The following is a 13,094-nucleotide window of genomic DNA, read 5'->3' as shown; positions in this document are numbered from 1 at the left end:
TGAATCTATACCTTGCACATCTATTGGCTGCTGCTTGCTGTGAACGGTGGGCTAGGTGGGGGAACAAAACTTAATGGATTATATTTCTTATTGCTGAGGTTGGGGCTATATTTAGTTTTGATTACACAGGCTTTCACAAACCACAAGGCTTGTTCTGGGATCCCAACCGCTGCCCCTTCTGTTTTTTCCCAGAATTTTTGTTTTCTTATTGTGGTAGGGCAGAAGATTGCATGTTTGTTACAAGTGTCCATTAGGATTAGCAGTTCTTAGCTTAGAAATGAGAAACAGACTGGAAAAGTGAATAATTTCTCCAAAAGTACAGAAAGTTGTGTCAAAAGGACAAATACCTTCTCAAGTGTTGGCGGTGTTAGAATTCACTGTTCTACTTCATGTTGCCAAAGACTGGGTAAGACAAAGGGAATGTCAAAGGATGCCTCTTTCTCTTTCCCTCTGCCAGAGTAAACTAATGCAGATGTGACTTGCAGGATTTTGATCCGTTCTTCTTTTTTCCTGAAGTAGAATAATCTTGCTGATCTGTTCTTTGAAACTTGTCTACTTTTTCTCACTTCCAAAATGCCATTATTTACTTTTCAACTGTAGGACCCAAATGATGAAGTAACATGTTTTCTTAGTTGCTTAAGATACCACTAGGAGATAGGATGGCATACAGCAGTTCATAACACTGAATTTATGCTACAGGTATGTAATATCAAATACAATAATAGTTGTACTGTCAGCTTGCATATGTACAGAAAGCAGAGTGTTTTAGTACTTAGAGAAAACAATGGAGAAAATCCAAGGATATTTTATTGCTTGATATACAGTAAGTGTATGTATGTATGTATATATGCACGAGTGTTTGTGGCATTGTAGATGGTGATTCTGACCTTGACTAAATGAGTTTCCTGACCTCCTTTTGCTTCAGCTATTCCAGCTGGAAAATTGGGTGAAAATGTGGATTCTTTGTAAACCAGATGTTGTTGAAGCTGAGCTTTTCTTTGTAAATAGACTGAAAAAGAATAATCATTTCTGCAATGTAGCATAGACGGAAATAGCAAATATTAGAATTACAATCAGAAAAACACCCAGTGGAAGCCAAAAAACACGGCAGCAGCAACATGTCTGGAGATAGTAAATTTAGATGGTTAAATTATTTAATGTCCTTCTATAGCCCTTCATCGCTATGTGTTTTCTTATCAAGGGCTGATTGAAGTCCAAGTAGATGAAAACAAAAGGGTAATGTTTGTTTGGAATTTCCCAACGCATCAAGCTAAAGAAGAAATTAAAGTAATTGCATATCTTGTTTTTGTATGCATCAGCAGGACAGCATTGCTAATGGAAAGTTCATTCTTCCAGCCTGACTGCTGATGTAAAAGGAAGCATTTTGTTTGCTCAAATAAGAGTAGCCCAATTTCTATTCAACCTGAGCAAAAATACCTGGAGCAGAGGCCCATGGTTATGGCTCTCAGCTGTGCTACGTAAAAGTCTGTGGCTCACTGTGCTCTGGGGACTCAGATGTGCAACAAGGGCAATTGACAGCACTGTGGCACAGGGCTCTGCTGGCTTTGCCAAGAACTGCTGTCTCAAGAGTGTGGAATAGGCATGAAAGGAGTGGCAGGAGGGATGAGATTTGTGATCCTAGCTTTCTGCTAGGTGCAGGGGATTTTGCAGCTTGAAAAGCTGCTGAACCATTCTCCTTTTGGGAACGTCTTCTTCGGGGGGTTGCATGGTAGAAGCCTTGTCATAAAGTGGAAGGGCTAAATGCACACACATGTGGCCAGAGCTTTTGGAGATTTTTTTTTCTAAATACAGAAGCTTAAGAAAGGTCTGCTCTGTGTGGGGTGCACTGATATCCAGGACAGGAGGTGAAAGTAAAGGGTCCAGAGGAATGGCTGAAATGGTTGACAGAGCCTCCAGAAGGGCAGAAATGGATTGATGTAGGTGCAGCTGCTGACACTGGGGTTTGTTTTCTGGAAAGGTTTATTAGCAGAGCTTTGGCAAACAGAAGAGGCTTCTTCTCATGGATGTTTATGAAGAGATGCTGCCACCCTGCCTTGGAGAGCTCACCTTGTTTGCTGATGTCATTTTTTCCATAATAGATTTGCAGCCCTTTGTCTGCTAAGAGCTGTCTGTGTGTAGATGTGTAGGCAGAATGCAAGTATCAGCTGCTTCAGTGACTTCACAAAGCGTGTTTTATATATGCAGAGGTTGATGTTTCAGCTTGTTAGACTGTGCCTGGAATCAGATTTCTTAGAAAACAATGTAACTTTCTTCCAGCTGATTCAATACCAGAATGACCTGCAAAAAGGTTGTTCATGTGTACTTTTACCATTATAAACTTTGGAAAAAAATTACCACACAAGAAAGAAAATGCAAAACAAAACCAAAAAGCTATTTCTGATCTCATGACAGTAATGCACTTTATCTGTGCTATATGAAGCTTTTTAGGAAATACAGTTTTTACGTGCCTTCACAAACCCATACAGGCTACATAACGTCCCGGGGGTGGTGAAGCTTTTTCCCCTCTGTAATGGACCTCGATGCATGCTTAGAGCACCTGCGGCTGCTCAAGCATTACCTCTTATTGGTTAGCACCTGCTCTTCTGTATTTGTTTTCTTGCCTTCTTATTCTGAGCTCTCCTGTGCTTCTTTCTTGGAGGTTGTCCCATCTGATTCGATTCTCCATGTTTCCCTGTTTTAGTGATGTAATTGTAGTATTGGCAAAACTCTGAGTCTGCAATACTACCATGAAAGTGACTGTGGGTGTGCAGTTATTTATGTATACGTGAGCATAAGTCAAGACTGTGCTATTGACTTACACTGTGTTTGTGCATGTCAGCATTCCTCCTGGACAGAAACACTGAGCCAAAGGGAATTATGCATTCCCCAAAACTTGCTATGAATTTGATCTTTGCATAAACTGCTGCTTTAATTTTGATCCTTCTTGGTGGGAGAAGAAGATTACATCATTTAGGAGGGCAGTACTGGCAATTCAGTATTTGCAAGTAGAATATTCAGCAAATCAAATATTTTGCCTTTTTAAAACTGTCTTCTATGTTAGTTGAAGATACATACATTTGGAACTGAATTTTTGTATGTTTATAGGGCTGCTTGATAAGCTCCAGTGAAATTAGTTTACCCAAGCATGAATGGCATACTGTACCAGTGGATTAGTTTGTCCAGCAGTACATTTCTGCATATCACTGTGTATCATAGATTCAAGCTGAAGTCAGTGAAGCATCCCAGTGCATAGATTTAAAAGAGCAATAAATTAAGAGGGCGGAAGGTACAGAGGCAATGTAGGAAAGCAGAAGAAAAGAATTATTAGAGAATTTGTGATCCCCTGTCAAAAGCACTGGACGCTAACAGCTATGCTGTAGGAACTTGCTTTGCGTTTCTGCTACAGGACGCAGCGTTATTAGATGGCTGGGGATATTAGCCCCCATTACGAGTGCAGAGGGTTATGCTTTCAAAACACATCTAAGAAAGTGGTGCCTTTGTTTGTAGTTGTTCATTATTAATTCTGTTTATATCGCTGTGTGAATACTATAGCTTGTTTGTTATTTTGTTGCTTCAACCTTTAAATGCCATGGTGTTGGGAAATTACAGTGCTGAGAGCCTTCAGCATGGAGTCTGACAAACAAGCTGTCAGAAATGGTAGTAAATGAGTTTCAATAACACGAGGACTGAAAAATCTGCTGGGCAAAAGATAGTGAAGTCAATTAGATTTGGACCATCCAGAAACTTGAACCCAAGTTCATCTTTTATATTATTTGGGAGTAATGAAAGTTCATCAAAACTTTGGTAAGCAGTGATGGCTTGTCTGGAGGAAAGGTGCGCTGGAAGGGCTCCTCAGCAGTGCTGGAGGCAGAAAGCACAGCAGAGAGCCTTTCACTGGCAGAGCCTGGCACTGTGCTGCACGGTTTGGGTTTAAGGGACTTGTCTTTGCCAGGTTCCCTCACCAAGTGGTGCCTGTTGTCCTGTGTGCAGGCAATGCTGCAGGAGGCTGAGGGAAGGAGAGCTGGAGATTGCTGCATGTACTCAAGTTACAGAAAGGAGTCGATACGCTGTGGAGCCTATGAGAGGAATTGATATCTGCTTAAAGTTAAGTCAGCAGGGCTGATGGATCCAGCATTAAATTTAACTTCTGGCAAGGACCTTTTATCTTGGCAGCTGCATTCACTATGTTAGATGAGAGGCACTTGGGACTTGGTAAAGATAGCGTGGTGTTTGGAAAGAAAACAAGGGTGATTCCAACTTGGTTAGTGTTGTGGTTCTATATTGGTAGCCACTTGAAATGTCTGCATACCTTGGCAGAGGACTTCTGCTGTCTTTTCTATTTTCTAGTGCCAGACATGAATGCTTTTCACCGCTAAGTAGGAGCACAGTGAAATCTGTCTTTACCAGCCTGCTGTATGACTGCTGACATTCAGTTGCAATGAGATGATGATCTCAAGCACAAAGCTGAGAGATGAAGACAGTGTTGGTTTTTTAATTCATGGAATTTGTGTATTGTACTTCAAAAGTAGAAAGACAAAAGCAATCATGGAATGGATATGTTCATGCAGTGCTCAGGTTATATATGCTGTGTGACCAGGCCCTGGCATCCTGCCTGTTGAACAGCCACATGGAAATTTTGCAGAGGTTTGTTACCATGGATCAAATGTTACTAATGTTGAAAAACTCCTGGAAGAGTTGCTGGAATTCCCAGTTATTTGCTCAAAGAGGAAAAAAAATAAGCAACAACAACAACAAAAAGGCAGCACTCAGGGCAGTGTTGCAGATCTCTGAATACTTACCTGAAATTAGTTAAGAAAAAAATGCTTATAGTTTAACATGTGAAATGTCTGGAATGAAAAAGTAGAAAAAAGGTTTATTCTCTTGGTTATGCAGACTATGATTAATTGAACATAAGACTAATGGACATCCCACAAAGATGGTCTGCAAAGGGAAATGCAGCTCTGCTACCCCAGCAGGCTGAGCCCTCTGCTGAACAAAGGAGAATAAAAGGGGCCGTGTGTGCATGCATATGTGTGGGCACTGAGGAGGTTTGTTTGGTTCTGTAAGACCTTTATGCCCTGTCAGCCTGCAGACAGCTGACCTTGGGTGCCTCCCACCTCAACAGTGGGCAGGCTGCCCTGTTCCATGCAGGGTTGAGGGCCTGGAGCTGCCCTGAGGGACCTGCACCAATGGCTCCTGGGCACTGCCGTGCTGGTTCCTCCAGGCAGATACATGGTGAGCAGGTGACTACAAAACCAGGTTTTACAAGTCAAAATGTATTTTGAACTTTACCCCATTTTTTTTTTTTTTTTTTTTTTTTCCATTTTGCAGCTGACTGCAGATGTGTAAGTTTGCAAAGTGCTTCCTCTTCCTGATATTTTGCACTGCTTTGAAAGGGGAACTGTTACCTTGATACAGAGCAAGGCAGATCCCAGGTCTGAGCAGCACCTACGTGCGCTGCCAGGCCTGTGTCCGAAGCCTGCTTACTAGTGCTGCAGCAGATCACCATTTAATAAGGAGCTTCTTTGCTTGGAGTCATACGTGCGCATGAAAGAAGAGTGCAGCCATTTCAACTTTCGAATCGGGGAGGAGAAAGGATGTAATGGTTTTTGAGGCAAAGGCAGACGTTCAGTTGCAAGCTTTTTTCCTACAACTTCCTATTCTGATTTGCATAAGAGTTGGGGGGGGGAAGGGGGCAGGGTGTATTTATGGTTTAATGAGACACTGTTGCCTTAATAGAACATTATTCACAGGAAGAAATGAGTTATTGCAGGCTTTCGTCTTTCTCTTCAGTTTCTGTGGATACAGCATGCAAGTTTTAGCCATACTTCCCCATTGAGTGGTATCAGTAGCTTTCATTTGTTGCACTGAAGCTGCTGAAGCAAAGAGGTTACAGGGGTGCAGTTTCTTAAGAGCAATTTGTTTGCCGCTTGAATTCTTACTGATACAATGAGCTTTCGAGGACGAGTTTTCAGAAGGGAGCCCAGTGAGCTGCGGAAGAAGAGAAAGACCATTAGGCGAGTGAATCGAGGAGAAATGCAAAGGCTGAGTTGCGTGAGTATTCCTCTGTGCTTCCATCTCTACTACAGAATTGTTACCAGATTAGAGGTCAAACAGGAGTAGGGAAGAGCAGGACTTTTTCTTTGGTGTGTGTAGAGGATGAGGTAAGTAGTAGAATGATTACTTTTTGTAAGACTGAAGCATGCAGAGTTCAGGGAGTTTACTTCAGGAAAACAAGGTATCATCACGTTTTTCTTCTTGGAAAGAGTGTTGAGGCACTGGCACAGGCTGCCCAGGGTGGTGGCAGAGTCGCCATCCGTGGAAGTGCTTAGGAATCATGGAGATTTGATACTGAAGAACATGGCTTAGTGAGCAATACTGGCTGTAGGTGGGATGTTGGACTAGATTATCTTTGAGGTCTTTTCCAACTTAACGATTCTATGTTGTCGATCAGATGGATGCTGACAGCATCGTAATGTGATGGTGTCTCTATGCCTGGTAACAAACGCCTGGCAGTTCTGTGAAAATCCATAATGGTGCCACTGGAGTAGAAAGTTCTGTGTGATTTCAGGGTCATTTCACGCTCTGTAGTCTGCTTTGTGTAATTTGTGCCTGTGGAGACAAGGAGCAGGAGAAAGCCTCTGTCCTACTGCAACGAGCAATAGGGGAAAGCTCCAGCACTTTTGGTGGAAAGCTGCAGCAAAGCTCTGCCCCATCAAGGCAAACAGTGGCACTGAGCAGGGACGGCACTTTCTGAAACCCCAGGTGTGGCACATGTTAGTTATTTTGTGCCTAAACTTTCTCAACTAAAAATGAAACTATAGGAAAGTTAGGTAAAATGCAGAGAACCTTTCTGCAAGATGACTTAAGCAAGCACTGTTTTTCAGTGTGTTCTCTTAACTTGGGATGTTACTTAAGATTTCGAATGTTTAATAGTTTCCCTGATGATGATATGGAGACAGATGAATATTCTCATTAGCTTTCTTAAGAAGGAAAGTATATGTGCAATTGTAGCATTTAGTAGCATATAAGTTGGGATGGCCTGTGATACATGGAGTAGGAAAGTCCTTGTGTTTTGCTTGTGACCAGCTGCCATTTTGGATTTCTGTTTTTATATGGAAGTGGATCTTTCAGACACAGCTGCTTTACAGTGTAGTTCCTGCTGTCGTACAGTTGGAGATGCCAAGGAGAGGTTTTGAAGTTAACTCTCAAACACCACTAGATTTTCTGAAGTCCCCAGCTTGGATAGTCCCCCAAATAGCTGTTGGGGTTTTCCAAAGGGCTGAGTGTTTCAGTCTTCTGGGCTGAAAGCATTGCAGCTGAGTGCTTACCTCTGAAAACTTACCTAACTATTTCAAGGTGTCCGAGTCTGCTCTTGATTCCTTAAAACTGACTCCAAAGTTCAGTAGAATGAGAGTTACATATCTGAAAAACATAATATTCTTGAGAGTTAACAACAACAAATAGCCATCCTTGTGTGCTTGGAAGGCATTTGATATTTTAGGAAATTCCTTGACTAAGCTTTTAAGGAGGCCTATTTTCCCTTGATAATTACTTGGTTTTGTCACAATAAATGGAGTTAAATGGTGATTAGTTAGTTCATTAGTCTTTACCAGTCTACCTGTTTTGTTTTTTAAAAAGCTTGTACTTCATGTACTCAGTCCTTGTGAATGAAGGCTGATGCTGCTGGTCAGAGCATCTAACCCTGGCAGCTCACAAGACCTGTTAGGACATAGACAGTGCCACTTGACTTGTACCGATAAATCCTGGTTGTTTTGTTGTTGTTGTACAGATCCTGATCTTATGTGATTAGTGCTCCCTAGAAGTGGTTGAAGGCTTGCAGGAAAGCGTGGTTAGAAATAAAACAAAGCCCAAATAGCAACAATAAATCAGTAGCCTGCCTGCAGGCAGTGCACTGCACTTCTGCAAAGTGTCTGGCTGTTATAATACGAGGGATATAAGTTGGGTTTTCAGGGGAATCTGTTTGTTTTTATTTCCTTTCAGACAGAAAATAGACTGAGATGGGGTCACTGTGTCATGTTATTCTGTGGATGGATTTCTCAATAGCATGTTTTGCCCCTGGGAAACACAAGCACACTTGGCTCTGCTCTTGTGGCTTGTGACCCGTGTCATTCTACCCAATATTTCATAATTGGAGCATATTAAATTGCTGGCCTATGGGCACTCCTTGTTACCAAGCCAGGAGCTTCTCACTCCTGTGTTCACCAGCAGTGGTACCAGCAGTGCTGCAAGTCTCACAGTGCTGTTAACACCCGTGGCCTCTGGATGGGGGTCCTTGTTCAAAGGCAGCATTTCTTCCTACAGCATAGCTAGACCTGTGTTTTCTGTAGGTGAACTTGTATTATTTGCTGGAAAAATTCTTTTGTAAGACTAATTATAATCTGATTAGTTTTAATTGATTATAGATTGTTGATGGAGCCTAATGTGGTTGAGCAGATTACGTTCTCATTTACATTGTGCATGTGAGTGACTTGGTAGCTAATTGATTGGGAGGGTGGTTGATGTCAGTGAAATGATTATAAATTCATGTCAGTGGGAGAGCTGAGTTTATGGTGATCATGTGTGAATGATATTGCTGTTAATGGATGAATCCTCAGTAGAAATACAGACATGATTATTTGGGCAGATAGGTAGCATGAAAATATCTAATTCCTGAAGAGATAAATAAAACCGTGGTGTAGTTAGTCAAAGGGAGATATCTATTAACTGTAATGAAGCAGGGACAGCACATACGATGTCTGTCATGTAGGATGTTGACATGTTGCAAAGTTCACTCTAGAAATCAAGTGTTAGTTTTGAAAAGTTCAGTTAGAGTTAATGCAAACATCTAGGATTTGATTTTTTGACTGAGGGATTTCTGGAGTCTTTGAGCACCCTTCAGAAATGTTTGTTCAGCCTCCAAATCTGGGACTTCATAGATCTAAATTTTAGTATTTAAGTGAAAATGGCCAATGTAGGTGACTATTGTGCGCTGGCTTGCAGTTTCATCATGCAGTTCACAGCTGTGATCAAAGCCTTTAGTGTCGGAGCATGTTTAATGAACAGACATCAGAGCTTTCTTTTGGGTTCTAAATATTCACTGCGAAACAAAGTAATGACAAGAAAAAGTCTTATACAGACTTTAAAAAGTCAACGAAAAAGAAACCTTTACTTCTGAAGTAAATTAAAATGGTTTTGAAAGGTGGTTCAGGACTGTGTGCTGTTCTGTAGATTGCACAGCTGCTGTAGCATCAGGATTGTGCCAGATGTGGCTGGTGGAGAATAGCCTTGCAGTGTCATTGCTACATCTTCCTTCCTGAACTTCCCCTCAACCTGTACACAGACTACTACATGTGTATCACTGCATCTCCCTCACTTGTCCAATTCAGACTGAAGGAAGGAACTGGTTTGGTGTGATTTATGTTACTATAACCAGTGCTGTTATCGCTGTGAACGTGCTGTGGCTGTCAGAGCTGCTTTTCCATGTTTACTATGAAGGCAATTTGATTGGCACTTAAGTGCAAAAATTGGGAGCATCTTTTTTCCATGTACATTTTCTACGGACTTCAGTGTTTGGGTGCCTTTCTCAGCACACATGCAGTATTGTTTGTGTAAACTGCAGTGGAAGATGAGAAGCTTTGGACAAACCCACTCTGTACAGGCTGCAGGGTGGTTTCATTCATGTTCCTCTTTGCAATCATGAGTCTACTCAACTGAGATCATACTAGAAAAAGCAGACATGACTGGCAAGTGCTGCTTACAGAGTAGAATCCCCTCTGTGCTGCCCAAGCAGGACAGCTCACACCTCCTTCCCCATTCCGTGGGCTGTAGCTCTTGGGGGTTCCCCTGCATCCCCCCAGTTCCCATCCCACCTTCCCAACCTCCTTACACAGCAGTCCTACCCATCTGACACCTTTGTCTTTCTTTAATAATTGATTCAGCTTTGAAGAAAACCATTTTTTGCTCTAATTGTGCTGTTTTTCTGGCTAAGGTCAGGTAAGGGGAATGAAGTGGCCAAGTAGAGCCAAGTTAAAGGGCTGCATAAATTAAATGTAAAAGCAACTTTAAGGTGTTTTACACAAGTTTCTTGTTTTTCCCCTGAAGTGACCTGTGGACAAATATTTGGTCTGGGCTTTAGAAGTACTTACTATTTAGAAATGGTCTTTTTTGACATTTTTAAGAGATGTGGCAGTTAGTTTGGAGGCCGTGTTGTTAGTGGCACGGTAGTGATGCTCTCCTTCCTACAAAGGGTTTTCAGCTGCTGTGCAAGGACAGGAGGCAAGTTGGCTTCTTTCTTTTGACCTTAAATATTTTGCAGACTATACTGGTAGCTTTATTTAATCTTTCAAATGCTAACCATTGAAGATGCACCCAGGATTCAGAAATTACTGTAGCAAACAAGCACTTGTGGCTCAAAAAAAGAATTCAGGAAATCCTTATATGTAAGTGGAGCACGGCATGAAGTGACCCAGTGTCACGGGTTACCCTAAAATCTACCGGCACCCATGATGCTTAACATGATGTTATGATGTGGAATACTGATAGCAAAATTACAAAATTGCAAAACCATGACACCCAGCCCCCCACGGATGCTTCGCTGCACTGACAGTGCTGTGTGGCTTTCAGGTTTTAACCATTCGTATGGTAGCTCTAGTAGGCCTGGTGCTCTCAGAATTCATAATGAAAGCAACAATTAATTGTAATTTGAGAAGTAACGGGCATTGCAAGAAGTTGGTCACTGACATGTCTGAGAAACGGGTCCCTGTGGTTTGGGGTGCCTCTGCTGCAATGCTTACTGGTCAGCCTGTTGGAGCAGTTACGTGTGCGTGTGTGTGTGCACCACTGAGGCAGCAGCTGGCTGCAGCAGCCAGAGCAGCCATGGGCAGGGTTAGCTCTCAGCAGGGAAATTTCCACTTTTCAAACGCACTCTGCATTCTCTTACAGTATCTTTTGTAGCTGGACAGTAGGCACAGTCGAGCCTTATAGACTTTGATCCATAAGTGATGATCATTTCTAAGGTAAGGGATTAGAATTCATCCCATCCGTAGCTGTACTTGTACAGGATAAGTCAGACTGAGTAAGGCAGATCCCTGATTGGTGTCAGTCTGAATTTTCTTTGAATAAAGAGAAGTCAGTGAAAGAAAATTTCACTTTCCCACTTCTCACCAGTGTCTTCTGTAGGTTTCATTGCTTTTGTGTTCCTTAAGCTAATAGATTCTATAGCATTTTGGAAACTTAACTCCTGAATTGCTAAGAATTTAAGGGAGTTGGATCTTTGTATTTCTTTGCAGTTTATTCTGTAGCAGAATCGTGTGGGAACTGGCAATCCCTTTAATGAAATTTACTGGCTTGTCAGCCTCACTGCTGCCACTGAAGAGTATATCAGTTATGCTGTGCAGCTCTGAAAGGCTGACTGGATTCCTTCCAAGTACAGTTCTCCAAGCTTTGGTGAAAGACATTACGAATCAAACATTTTGGACCTGACAAGTGAACTTCTTGGGGAGTAGGAGGGAGGAGTTGTCACTTAAATTTGTCTTTGTAGAACTGATCTTAACAAATTTGTTGACTGCGGATCACATACTGAGCCAGTTGTAGCTTTTGTGACATGACCAGAGAATTTGCTGACTGCAAGTAGTTGCATACTGGGCCAAACAACCATACAAATTGTGAGGTCTGCTATAAAAGGAAGGACTGTCTGTCTCTTAGTTCTGGCTGTGCTTCCCTGGCATCTCCCTGCTTACCTTTTGCATACTCTGAATTTCTTCTCCTGCTCTTGAAATGCAGTACTTGTTTTCCATAAAGGTTTAATAACTCCACAGCAAGGTGTGGGATGAACTGGGAGCAGAGTGAGAGCAGGTCGAGCTGGTGGGACGTGCCTGTCTCTGCAGCTGAGCAGCCTACAGCACTGAGATGTCCATCCAGTGGGGAAGTGCGTGCCCAGTCACTGGTGTGCCCTGGGTCACTGCTGTACTTCCCAATGGCAAGTTGGTACAAACGTTGGTACAAACTTTGCTCCAACAAAAGTCAGTTTTTGGTGACTCTGTAAAACATGAACAGTCATCGAGCCTCAACTGCAGCTCTGTGAATATTCAGATTTTTGTGGCTCACATTCATCAGAGTTTCTTTGCAGCCTGTGTTGTCAGCAAGTCTGGAGAGAAGGTTTAATCTAGCCCATAATCTGCACCTCCTCCAAAAGTCACAGAGTCCTGGCTCTTACTAAGCTTTGGTTCTAACAGCTGGGCCAAGAAATGCTTAATTTAAATTGGCCCACCCTGGTGGAATAAAATTAACAGGAAGGGAGGAACGTGAGTCTGAAAACCAGTTTACAGTGATGCCATTTCAGGAATTAACTTAATTTACCACTCTGAGTTTTAGTAGGTGTGGGCTTGGTTAACAATACCATTGAAAAATCTATAAAAAAAAAAAAAGGTGCTGTTATTTCTGTCCATGGCCCTTTGTCTTGTAAGCCTGTCCTTTTCAGTATCTCAAAGGTAAATGAAATGAAATGAAATGAACTGTGGTTTTAGACGAGCCATAACTTGGGTGAAACACAAAATCAGTCCTGCCTGACCTTGGCCGATCTCTATCACAACTCTTTCAGGTTTTTAAGAACACACAGAGGATCCTCCTGTCATGAAGGTATATTTGTTCAGGTAATCGGAGCCCATCAGCTTAAGTTCTTTATCTTCTCTTTAGCTGTGTCTTTCATTTGCTTCTTTCTTTTGTGAGGACTTTAACGGAAGAAATTTATTTAGACATCTGTAATAAATTCAGAACTTCCAGATATTCAGAATTTGGCATCTGGGAAGCAGACACCGAATCTTAAAGCATTAGAAAAATCTTAGCATTTAGTGTAGTTTATTTTTAGAATGAGGAAGTGCTTGGGGTGACTATCCATAGACTGCTAGTCTCAGTTGCATCATTTCCTCCTTTAATGAGTGTTCACAGAAATATGACTTCAGGAGGCTGATACTTAAGTCATTTTATCCTATAATTCTGATGAAAAGCTGTGCACTAGAATCAGCACGTCATGTCTGTGCAGCTGGAGGCAGGCCATGTGCTGTATCTGTTTATGTAAAATAATATGTGGATAT

At 41.9% G+C, this 13,094-nt stretch overlaps 1 protein-coding gene across 14 annotated transcripts in view; it reads left to right on the top strand.

Annotated features, from left to right (window-relative positions):
* The window catches only part of DOCK10 (dedicator of cytokinesis 10), a 135,934-nt gene that overhangs the window by 27,857 nt on the left and 94,983 nt on the right, over positions 1-13,094 (top strand). For 2 of the 14 annotated variants that reach the window (XM_072344261.1, XM_072344256.1), the window contains exon 1: positions 5,914-6,054. The exons of 11 other annotated variants lie outside the window; for them this stretch is intronic. In XM_072344261.1, the coding sequence (XP_072200362.1) occupies positions 5,950-6,054 (105 nt within the window). In that variant the 5' untranslated portion in view covers positions 5,914-5,949. Of the gene's footprint in view, positions 1-5,913; positions 6,055-13,094 lie in introns of those variants that run through there. One more of the 14 variants, XM_072344257.1, reaches the window with a different exon arrangement.

The sequence above is a fragment of the Excalfactoria chinensis genome, chromosome 9 (assembly GCF_039878825.1).
Source record: "Excalfactoria chinensis isolate bCotChi1 chromosome 9, bCotChi1.hap2, whole genome shotgun sequence".
NCBI classification, from domain to species: domain Eukaryota; kingdom Metazoa; phylum Chordata; class Aves; order Galliformes; family Phasianidae; genus Excalfactoria; species Excalfactoria chinensis.
Note: the sequence above shows the minus strand (reverse complement) of the source record. Positions and strands in the feature narration are given on the sequence as shown.